This window comes from Cricetulus griseus (genome assembly GCF_003668045.3).
Source record: "Cricetulus griseus strain 17A/GY chromosome 1 unlocalized genomic scaffold, alternate assembly CriGri-PICRH-1.0 chr1_0, whole genome shotgun sequence".
NCBI classification, from domain to species: Eukaryota; Metazoa; Chordata; class Mammalia; order Rodentia; family Cricetidae; genus Cricetulus; species Cricetulus griseus.
In genome coordinates this window covers 50,995,917-51,008,223 of record NW_023276806.1, presented here as the reverse complement: position 1 = coordinate 51,008,223, position 12,307 = coordinate 50,995,917, and the positions used below count along the sequence as shown (strand labels likewise).

The 12,307-nt window shown below is 41.7% G+C and overlaps 1 protein-coding gene across 1 annotated transcript; it reads right to left on the bottom strand.

Moving 5' to 3' along the window:
* Positions 1 to 4,600: 4,600 nt before the first annotated feature.
* On the bottom strand, positions 4,601 to 9,025 carry Pifo (primary cilia formation). Its single transcript, XM_035450536.1, is given in 7 exon segments — positions 4,601 to 4,669; positions 5,621 to 5,738; positions 7,108 to 7,238; positions 7,946 to 8,041; positions 8,583 to 8,725; positions 8,973 to 8,995; positions 8,997 to 9,025. Coding segments are annotated over 7 exon segments (609 nt in total).
* Between the last annotated feature and the right edge of the window lie 3,282 nt (positions 9,026 to 12,307).

Sequence of the window (12,307 nt, the reverse complement as noted above, 5' to 3'; positions counted from 1 at the left end):
ATTTTCATTCAATTCCAGGAAGTCTTTAATTTCTTTATTTCTTCCTTGACCCAGGAATGTTGCAATTGTGTGTTTTTCAATTTCCATGAGTTGGTAGGTTTTTTGCATTTTGATTTGTTTTTGATTTCTAACTTTAAAGCATGGTGGTCTGATAAGACACAGGGGATTATTCCAATTTTTTGTACCTGTTGAGGTTTGCTATGTTGCTGAGAATGTGGTTGATTTTTGGGAAGGTTCCATGTAATGCTGAAAAGAAGGTATATTCTTTTGTGTTTGGATAGAAAGTTCTATAAATGTCTGTTAATCCCAATTAGGTCATAACTTCTGTTAGTTCCTTTGTCTTTGTTAAGTTTCTGTCTGGTGGTCCTGTCCAGTGGTGAGAGTGTGGTGTTAAAGTCTCCCACTATAACTGTGTGAGGCCTTATTTGTGATTTGAGTTTTAATAATGTTTCTTTTACGAATGTTGGTGCCTTTGTATTTGGGGCATAGATATTTAGAATTGAGATTTCTTCCTGATGGATTTTTCCTGTGATGAATATGAAATGACCTTCTTCATCTCTTTTGATTGATTTTAGTTTGACGTTTATCTTGTTAGATACAAGGATAGCTACCCCGGCTCATTTCTTGGGTCCATTTGATTGGAGTATCTTATCCCAACCCTTTACTCCAAGGTAATGTCTGTCTTTGAATTCGAGGTGTGTTTCTTGTATGCAGCAGAAGGATGGATTCTGTCTTCGTATCCAATCTGTTAGCCTGTGTCTTTTTATAGGCGAGTTAAGACCATTAATATTGAGGGAAATTAAGTACTATTCAGTGTTTATTCTTGTTTGTTTTTGGTTTGTTGTTGGTACTAGTATTGTATGTGGATTTACCCTGCCTTTTGTGTTTTTGTAGAGTGGGATTATCTATTGCCTATGTTTATGCAAGTGTAGTTAATTTCCTTAGGTTGGAGTTTTCCTTCCAGTACATTCTGTAGGGCTGGATTAGTGGTTACATATTGTTTAAATCTGGTTTTGTCATGGAATATTTTGTTTTCTCCATTTATAGTGATTGAAAGCTTTGCTGGGTATAGTAGTCTGGGCTGGCACCCATGTTTTCTCAGAGGTGGTAGAATATCTATCCAGGTCCTTCTGGCTTTCAGAGTTTCCATGGAGAAGTCTGGTGTAATTCTGATAGGTTTGCCTTTATATGTTACTTGGCCTTTTTCCCTTGCTGCTCTTAATATTTTTTCTTTATTCTGTACATTTGGTGTTTTAATTATTATGTGACGAGGGGACTTTCTTTTGTGGTCCACTCTATTTGGCATTCTGTAGGCTTCTTGTACTTTCATTGGCATGTCTTTCTTTAGGTTGGGAAAGTTTTCTTCTATGATTTTGTTGAATATGTTTTCTGCACCTTTGAGTTTGATTTCTTCACCTTCTTCTGTACCTATTATCCTTAGGTTTGGTCTTTTCATGGTGTCCCATATTTCCTGGATATTTTGTGTTATTGATTTGTTAGACTTCAGATTTTCTTTGCTTGACAAGTTTATTTCCTCTAGTTTATTTCCTTCAGCGTCTGAGATTCTGTCTTCCATCTCTTGTATTCTATTGGTTATGCTTGCATCTGTGGTTCCTGATTGTTTACTCAGCTTTTCCACTTCCAGCATTCCCTCAGTTTGTGTTTTCTTTATTGTCTCTAATTCAGTTTTCAGGTCCTGAACTGTTTCCTTCAGCTGTTTAATTGTATTTTCTTGGCTTTTTTTGGCTTTCCTTGATTTCTTGCATCTTTTGGTTTGTCTTTTCTTCCATTTCTCTGAAGGATTTTCTGATTTCCTCTCTTAGGTTCTCTATCATCTGCATGAAGTTGTTTTTAAGGTTGCTCTCTTCTGCTTCTTCTGTGTTGGGGTGTTCATGTCTTGCTGGTGTAGAGTTCCTAGACTCTGGTGGTGTCATATTGGTTTTCCTGTTGTTGGATGTGTTCTTATATTGTCGTCTTCCCATCTCTTGTTCCAGTGGGTACTTTGGTGTCACTTCCTTTCCTGGTGTGTATGGGTCCGGTGTTCTCTTCAGGTGTGTGCAATTGACTTTGATACTCTGATGGGTTTCAAGTTGGTTGCAGGCAGGTCTGAGGCACTCTCTCTCCAGGTGGGTGAGAGCAGAACTGGCGCAGAGATGTCAGCAAACTCTGGTTTGCTTGGTCCTCAGGGGTTGAGTTGTCTTGTCAATGATCCCGGGGCAGGATTTGCCAGGGTGGGCAGACAGAAGTTGGGCCCAAGGCAGGGGCCAAATCAGCTCACCTATGCACTCTCTGTACTCTGTGGGGGCCAGAATAGCCCCTCGATTTCAGCAGAGTCAGAATCTCAGGGTCCTCAGGGATCGATTCAGTCTGCCTGCAGATCCCAGAGCGGGATTTGTTAGGGTGGGCAGGCAGAAGTTGGGCCCAAGATAGGGACCAAATCAGTTCACCTCTGCATTCTCTGTACTCTGTGGGGGCTGGAATAGCCCTTCGATCTCAGCAGAGTCAGAATCCCAGGGTCCTCAGGGACTGATCTGTATTAATTCTTTGAGAACTGTATACAGTGTATTTCGATCATATTCTCCTTCAATTCTTCCTCCCTTTAACTCCTCCCAGATCTTCCCAGTCCCCACCCCATTTTGTGTTATGGTTCCATTTTTTTCATTTTATTGAAAAAATAAAAACACCTCACATAATGTATCCTGATTACAGTTTCCATCCCTCTATTCCTCCCAGTTCCTCCCCATTTTCCCTTCCATATGGAGTCACTCTCTTTCTGTCTCTCATTAGAAAAAGGCTTCTAAGGGACAATAATAAAATTAAATATAATAAGATAAAACTCTATGAGTTCATATTGAGCTTTGGTCATGTTGATTTAGAGGATCTTGTTTTCATGGTGTTCTCCTTCCCATCTGGCTCTTAAGTCTTCCTGCTTCATTTCCCTTGGGATTCCCTGATTCCCAGTGGGGGTGGGGGTGGGGTGGGTTGGTGGGTTGATAGAGACACTCAATTTAGGACTCAGTGTTCCAAGGTCTCACTCTCTGCATTATGTCTGGCTGTGAGTCTCAGTATTTGATCCCATCTGCTTCAGCAAGAAACATCTCTGATCATGGCTGAGCAAGGCTCTGATCTATGAGTACAGTAGGATGCCATTAGTAGTCATTTTATTGCTAAGTTCATTTAGTAGAGCAATAGTATCTTCTTTTATCCTAAGTCCCTTGGCTATTTAGGTTTTGGTTCTTAGTCATTCAAACAGTATTGGGCATGTGTTCCAGCTCATGGAGTGTGCCTTACGTCAAATCAGACATCAGTTGGTTACTCCCATAAACTTTGTGCCACCATTGCCCTATCATATTTTGTAGTCAGAGAGGTTTTAGAGGACCTAGATAGGGGGGCAACGTAAGTAGTAGGGAGGGGCTTAGACAGATATATGGTACTTTTTGATTTGGGAAGCATGGAGAGAAGAGTTAGCTGATTGTTCTTATGTTGCTTTTTGGATTTATCAGGTTTTATCCCAAAGTCTGACTTTCAGAATATGATACTTGGGTTGTTTTAATAACAGAAAGCTTTTCAAGACAGTGAGACAGGTATGCTCCTGGCAGTACCAATTTACTTCAAAAAAGGATGGTGGGCATCCAAAACCACCATATGGAGCTTGCTTGCACTGTTGCAAAGTTATCCACTGGGCAAGAAATTGCTCTTGCCTCAACTGCTGATAGTATGCTGCAAATTGGATAAGAAGGACACCAAAGAGAGTGACTGCCAAAATTTACCAAGACAAGGTAGAACAGTCTTTCAAAATTCCTCTTCACAGAAAATTCTTTCAGATAGGCTGGGCCTGTAGGCTGAAGGTGGTTGCTCCAATGTTGCAGAGGAAGCTTGGGTGACACACCTATAGCCAGCCCCTAAGTAGGTGTGGCTACAGCTTCCCCTACACCCAATCTCCTCACCACTTTGTGAGGTTTCTCTAATACCTCAGCTTAGATGTGTGTTGACTCCTAGTATATTCCCAATGCTTGTCACTCTGCCTGGCATTAAGCAGGAACTCAGTGCATAGGCTAAACAGGTGATGTCATGAGTAATGGGACTTGTTTGTGTTCTTTGAGTTTTATGTCAGTCTAGGGAAGAACAGAACCAGGGAATTTCCATCCTATACCAGGGAACTCATAAAGTTTGGAAAAACTCCCAAATATAAGTATTTTAATCTGAATTAAAATATTTCCCATGTTTTGTGGGCTCAAATTCTATCTAAACCCTTGACATGTTTGACAGATCTACCCTGTGGCAAGGCTAGTAGTAGAACATTCAAGACTGATGCCTGAATATTGAAGGTAGTGGTCAAGGGATCTCTGAGTATTTCTGAAAAATGAAACTTCCTGGTTGGGCACCCAACAGGCACTATTAGACCACAAACAGAGACAGACTAGGAACATTATCCACCAGTCTTTATGTTTTCGTAGGGTGACTGTGAGACCCTTGCCCCTCCCCAGATGCCAAATTGGCAGACCACAGGGCCCAGGAAACGCAGAAGTACAAGAGCGGTTCTGTCCTCAGTTCTGGAGAGTCTGTGATCAGGAGAACACATGAAGGCAGTGCCTGCTTCTCAATTGTAATAGAGGCTTAAGTAGGCCACACGGTTCCGGTGCTTTCTAAAGTCCTTGTCTGTGGACAGCTGCAACAAAAGAACATTGTCTGGCTCAGTACCCCAGCAAGTATCCTGTGCTTCTGAGCTTTCTGACTATATGAAATGGAACCTCACAGTATTAACTCTGTGGTCCAGGTGAATCTCAACTCGATGGTAGTTGAGGTGTAGTGGTTCAACATTCATGATAACTGAGAACATTGTATTCTGGTGTTCATCATGCTAGGAATTATTGGCTACTTGGAAAGTTTTGAGTAGTTGGTCAGCATCTATGTTACCCATAGGTCCCAACACGTATATCCATATACAAGCCATTTAACAAATATTTATGGATTTAATCCTAAATTCCACTAGGAAAAAAACATAAACCTAGAATTATGATAGCAAATCCATACTAAGCATATAATCTATGTACTGTATCAAATGCTTTTCCATATCTGTTATTAATTTTTATAATAATGTCAGATAAATTGTATTATTAAATTCATTTTAAAAATAAAAAAATTGACACTTAGAAAAAGGCCTGGAGATCACACAGGAAGGCAATACTGGATTCACATTTGGAGATGGGTAGTACTTTTCGTGCTCTTATTCAGAATGCTCTCCAATTCTCCAGAGATCTAACACACATGTGCTATGTCAGAAAGAACAATGCATCAGGGGTTATGGATTGAAGCCACCTAGTTAGCCACCTCTTCTCAGCATTTCTTAAGTTCCCAGGTGTACCTGAAATAATTATCAGGAGCAATTAATCCCTTATCTAAGGATTAAATAAAATGTGATATATGGCTAGTATTAGCTATAAAAAGCTAATACTGATATATAGCTCTCCAAAAAGAACCTCACATTGGCATACCCACAAAATATAACTTCTGGGGACCATGAACTTTTTAATGTTCCCTTACAGACTTCCAGTTAAGAACAAATGATAATATGGTATAGTACTGGACAGAAAGGTATGTTAACAGTCAATCTTATTACCTCGGCTTTTAGAGTTCTCTTCTCTAGACGTGGAATCTGAGACCAGTCTGGAGATCCAAATTTCATTGGCCAAACAACCTTTGGAGGTGACTTCTTCTCTGGATTGTATGTGCCAGGGCTAAAAATAAATATACAAATACAGTTGATGACTGACCATGAATTCCACTTGCCTTGGGAAAAACAAGACTAACCTTTCAGTGTCAGGCAAACATGAGTACCATTTCCCTGTTAGTGTATTTCTAATTAGGTTGCCAGTGTTAAAGAGAACCAGCCTAACATCCAAGTAAGGTAAAGATAGACTTAAAATTATTTCTGTAACTCAGAGTCCTTAGCTGAAAGACCAGAGGACCCCAGGAGAATGATAAGAGATCCACCATGGTGATGGATTAGTACTGCCCACAGTTTGAACTTGGTGCAATATATGCAGACAACCTTTCTGCAATCTAGGGACAAACAAAGGAGAACCAGTTACTTTGGTTCTCAGCAATGAGTTTACTTTTGAATTGCCTGTGTTTGTAAAGCTGCTATGGATTCTATTGTTAAGAATAGTTTAGAGCAGATAGAGAATCAAGACCAATATTTAAACTTCTTTAACAGAAGCTTGGAAAAATTACTTGCATTTTCTGGCCATTGGATTTCTCATCAGTTAAGGAAAGACTCTGACTATTTGCTCCTGTAGTTGCATATATTGAGTGAGTTCATAGACATCTAAACTAAACCCCATTGGCTTAGAAGGCCTAGATACTCAAGACTGCCTCTCTTCTGTGTTCACATTTCCTCCATTCTCACCATACCCTAGCCATGATAACGTCTTTCTTTTCTTTCACCAAATGTCTTCTCAGCTTAAAGTATTTGCAGTTGCTGTTCTTTCTGCCTGGGATGCTCTGTCTTCCCACAATAGATCAAGCCACTTCATGGGACTAGCTTAATCTATTCATTCAGCTCACAGATCAAACTGCATTTGCTGTGGATCTTCCTTATCAACTTCAGACAAAGTAGCCTCCAGCTCATCACGCTATCATATGGTCATCTTGTTCTAATGTCCTCATAGGACAGCACCAGCTCCCTACACTTTCTGGTATGCCCATGACAGTCTCCAGTTACAGCTACTGTCATGAGGGAACAATCACTTGGTTCCCTTAACTCTTGGAAGTGTTACAGTTTGACTAATATATTATATGGCCGTTATCCTTATTACCGTTGGTATTTCCTTAAATATTTAATTCTGGTTTCTTTGGTTCTAACGCGTACTCTCCAAGAGATCGGGATCCCTGTTTGGTGGGTTTGAATGATCTGGGGAAGCTACAAATTCACCTGACATATTAGCAAACATCTATTGAATTAATAACTGATTCTACAATTACACAGTACCAGAGACCTGGGAAGTTAGAGGTTAAGTCTTTAAAGGTTCATATTGGAAAGTTTGGACATAATTCCTGCTTTATGTACCTCTTTCCTATGAAATGCACAGTAAACAGAAGACATACCCAGGATAGGAATTGCCCTTAACGTCAGTCCTAAATCGAGGCATCAAGGCATTAAATGGAGCAAAGCTTTGCTTGTATTTGTCATTCCAGGCATAAAATTTCTGATACATTCCTGGATGTGGTGTCACATCCTATAATCATAAAAGATTCATTTGTTAGAGATTGATAAGATATAATCTATATTATTACAGATTATTTGAGGTAAAACAAAACAATCATTTCATACTGTTTATAAATCAGTTACAGTTCAGTGTGTCAAAGAGGTAGAAATAGGCCTCTATATACAAACACCTAAATATGGATGTGGGTCAGCTACACACATATATGTATATATACATACATGCATACAATATACATACATGCATAATACACACACACACATATAGTAAAAAAAATCAAAGCAAGTTGGTGCAGATAACCACTGGGTGACTTTTATAGTTAGTATTGCCACTCCTTGACTGCCTGGTAAGAGAGTAGGATTTTTAGTTACCTAGGGGCTGTAGCCTAGCAGAGTCTAGGCTCAGAACTCATCAGAAAAAGAAGAAAGATAAAGATTTTGTTTTTGTTCACAGTTATACTTGAAATCCAGTCAGATACACATACACACACAATGAAAAAGTTGGAATTTGTCCTTTAACTGACAAGATAGTGTGATGTAAATAAACATAGCTTCTATATTTTAACTTTAGGTTGTAAAACCCTGTCCTGGGTCTAGTTCTTCAGTGAAGTGTGGTTTTTTTTTTTTCTTTCTACTTTTAGGTTACTTCCTGCTTGCAGTGGTTAATGTCTCAACTTTTTTTGTTTCCACAAAGACCACCTTACAATCCCAGAACATTACCTTGACTGGCTTAAACCTCACAGCTGTCCTGGCTCCAATAGCATAACCCTTTGTACTGGTTGGCGTCTGAGACAGGTTGTATGCCAAACCATTCCACTTCCAGTGAAAGATGAGGGATGAGGGGAGGAGAGAAGCACAGCGTCAGTAACACAACCATGAAGCAGTCTTCAAAGTGGAATGACTTTAGAATGTTCCTATGAGAACTTCTTTGCAAGACATTGCTGTATTGTTTCTTGTCTTGATTCTTTTATAGTTAAAAACCATACAGTTAAAAAAATAGCACAAGTAACTTTGCAGAGAAGTTACTGGATAGACGATACATCGATTTCATGTGAATTCCAAAGACTTCCATCCTCAGAGCCCTGTAATAGCTAAATTTGCTTTTATGAAGAGGCTGACTGAGGACTGAACTAAGCGCGGATAGAAACTGACATCCGCTCAAAGGGATGTTGGGAAGAGAAGATGGAGCAGAGAATGTATATCGACAAGGTTTGCATTTAGTGGGGAAAGGAAAGCGGTGAGCCCAGGTCCTTTACACATTGTATCTATAGCTGGTTGTAGACCAGGGCTCCTCATTTTGGGAACCAGAACACTTGTGTGTCCTTCCATAGGAAAGTCAGGGGAGGTGAATACTCACATCTGATGCTGTGTAACATCCAGGGCCTGTATGGGGCATTCCCCGAAGAGGGAGAAACTTGTTCCCCAACCATGTTGGGGGGTGAGAGTGAGGAAAGAGTTGCCTCTGTTGACGTGTCCCAAAGGAGTAATCATCCGGCTTCCCTAAAGAACAAGAGGAGAAACTCCAAATGAGCATCATGGGTGGAGGGAAGCCTGGGAGCAGTCGACCGGGCGGCCAACTCTTTTTTTTTTTTTTTTTTTTTTTCTTCGAGACAGGGTTTCTCTGTGTAGCTTTTTGGAGGCTATCCTGACACTCGCTCTGGAGACCAGGCTGGCCTCGACCGCCTGCCCCTGCCTCCAGAGTGCTGGGATTAAAGGCGTGCGCCACCAACGCCCGGCCAGCTCTTACGTAAACCAGGCGTAACTCCACGAGGGAGCAAGCTGTGCTTCCTCCGTGTTCATCTCTCCTGTTCTTCTCACCTTTCTGCCACGGTTTCTGCAGTAGTCCTCTTCTATTGTTACCTATCCTGATGAAGCACATCGTGCACCCTACTAGAATTCGCAATGTGTACTATGTTGCCAAGGTAACGGAGCAGCTGAGAGCCAGAGAGGCGGGGCCTAAGGCCCCGAGTGCGCCCGCGCGGCAGATTGCTTCAGCTCTAGCCTCTGAGGATACCTTAATTCAGCCTCTGGACTAAGGGTGGAGCCTGCTGGGCACTAGGCGGAAGGGCTGCGTGGGTGAGGGTGGCAAACTGCTTTGGAAACATCCACGAGGGATGCAGTGCTGTAAACGTGACGCGGGCTTCAGAATGCCCTAGGTCTGAACTACTGGGGGTAGGAGAGTGTAGGGGTGGGGGTGGGCACGAGGCTTCCAAAGGCTAGTGGTTCTCAGTGGAACAGTAAGAGTGCACTGGCACCATAGAACTGCTTAACAATTTAAAACATCCTTTAATTTCTAAGTCTCAGTGTCTTCATGATTCTATTGTTAGGGTTGCTGAGAATTTAATTTATTTGTGTTTATTTTTTTATAAATTTTTATTTAAATTAGAAACAATCTTATTTTACATACCAAACCCAGTTCCCTCTGCCTCCCATCCTCCCATGTCCCCCACCAACCTCCCATCCCACTCCTCATCCATTCCCCAGTGTGGGTGAGGCTTTCTATGGGAAATCATCAAAGTCTGTCACATCATTTGGGGCAGGGCCTAGGCCCTCCCCCGAGTATCTAGGCTGAGAGAGTATTCCTCCACAGGGAATGGGCTCCCAAAGTCCATTTGTGCACTAGATAAATACTGGTTCCATTGCCAGAGGCACCACAAATTGCCCAGTCCTCCCATTGACACCCGTGTTCAGAGGGCCTGGTTTGGGTTGCTGAGAATTTCAAAGCAATAGAAACAAAACCATTCAGTGTTGGCTTCCTAGCAGGTGACTGTGTGAAAGGTTTGCATCCCTGAAGACAAGAGCCAGCTAGTCTGTGTGCCCTCTTTTCCTAACACGAGGAAAAACCGTCAGTGTTTTTTATTCATCTTCAAACTTTGTCCTGGGCAAAAACAAGAACGCTCTTTCACTGGGTTTTAGGGTAGCTTTATGAGTTGTCAGGTGTAGGAGGTTACAAGGCACACCGTGGGCTGCATGCTGCTGTTTGTCACTTAAAATGGATAGAGAAATTGTGGTACATTTACACAATGGAGTAATGCTCAGCAGAAAAAAACAATGGAATCTTGAAATTTGCAGGAAAATGGATGGAACTAGAAGAAGCCATTCTGAGCGAGGTAACCCAACCACAAAAAGACAAACATGATATGTACTCACTCATATGTGGATTTTAGACATAGAGTAAAGGATTACCAGCCTACAATCCATACTGCCAGAGAAGCTAGGAAACAAGGAGGACCCTAAGAGAGACATACATGGTCCCCTGGAGAAGGGGAAAGGGACAAGATCTCCTGAGCAAATTGGGAGCATGGGAAGAGGGGGGAGGGAGTAGGAGAATGAGAAGGGGAGAAGAGGAGGGATGCAGAGGACATGATGGAGCAGAAAGGTTGAGTCGGGGGAAGAATAGAAGATAACAAGAACGGAGATACCATAATAGAGGGAGACATTTTAGGTTTACAGAGAAATCAGACAGTAGGGAAAGGTCTGGAGATCTACAAAGATGACACTAGCTAACAATCTAAGCAACAGAAGAGAGGCTTCCTTAAATGCCCTCCCTGATAATGAGATTGATGACTGACTTATATGCCACCTGATAGCCCTCATCCAGCAGCTGGTGGAAGTAGAGGCAGACACCCACAACTATTCACTGAACTGAACTGGAATCAAGATGCAGAGAAGGATGAGTGAAGAGCAAAGGGTTCCATCCTAGGCTGGTGAAACCTATAGAAACAGCTGACCTGAACATCTGGGAACTCTTGCTCCCCAGACTGATAGCTGGGAAACCAGCATGGGACTGATGCAGACCCCAGGAACATGGGTTTCCGTGAGGAAGCCTCGGAAATCTACAGGACCTCCTGTAGTAGTCCAGCACTTATCCCTAGCATAGCTGTGGACTTCGGGAGCCCATTCTACATATCGGAATACTCCCTAAGCCAAGACACACCAGGGGTGGGCCTAGGCCCTATCCCAAAGGATACGATAGACTCTGATGACACCCTATGGAAGGCCTCACCATCCAGGGGGAGCAGAAAGGATATGTGATAGGTAGGATTTAGTTGGGGGAGCATGGCAGGGGAGGATGGGAGGGAGAGGGGAACTGAGATTGTCATGTAAAAACAATCATGTTTCTAATTCAAATTAAAAAAATCTGCAAAAAAAAAAGTGGTCCTGCCATGCATGTGTGCCTTAGGCTAGCACTGTCTTCAGAGGTAATTTTACAGATTTATTTAGTTTTAAAGATTCACTTATTTTACTTTAGTGTATGTGTGTGTGTGCTCGTATAAAAAGAGCAATTGTTAGGGACACCCAGCTGAGCTACCTCTCCAGCACCATCTCACAGATGAAATGGAAGGGTTTTTGTTTGTTTGTTTGGATTTTTTTCAGGTAAAAGTTGGGGCCCTCAGCCAGGCCTTTATTCTCAGCTACTTGGGAAGCTGAGGCAGGAGGATCATAGGTTCCACGCCTTCTTTAGCTGCAGAGTGAGAGTTGTCTGGGTAACTAAGTGAGATCTACCTCAAAAGGAAAAATGAAATGAGGGCTGGTGATGTTGCCCAGAAGTGGAGAGATTACTCAGAATGCACGAAGCATTATGAAATTCTCAAAAAAATTTCTTTAAATCTTAGCTAGGTATAACGACCTTCCATATCATAGGTTTTCTTCATCAGTTCTTGTTTAAAGATAGATACATAGATACATAGATAATATATAGATAGATGGTACATAGATACATAGGTAGATAATACATAGAGAGAGAGAGAGAGAGAGAGAGAGAGAGAGAGAGAGAGAGAGAGAGAGAGAGAGAGAGAGAGAGATTGCTTTTTAAATTTTTGTTTGAAGCAGGAACCCACACAACCTAGGTTGGCATCAGGAGTACACCACACTCCTGGCTCTTTCCTAATTGTTTTTTGTAGAAGGACAGTTGGACACTATGCAGTAACACACGAATTCATTGTCTAACCAGGCAGTGTGCTACAGATGTTTAAGCACTCTGATAAACTGGCCAAGGGAATCACTCCATTAATGTTTAGGTAAAAAAATGTTGTCTCCAGCCAGAAGACAGGAATTTGAAAGTTTGCAACACAGAGATGA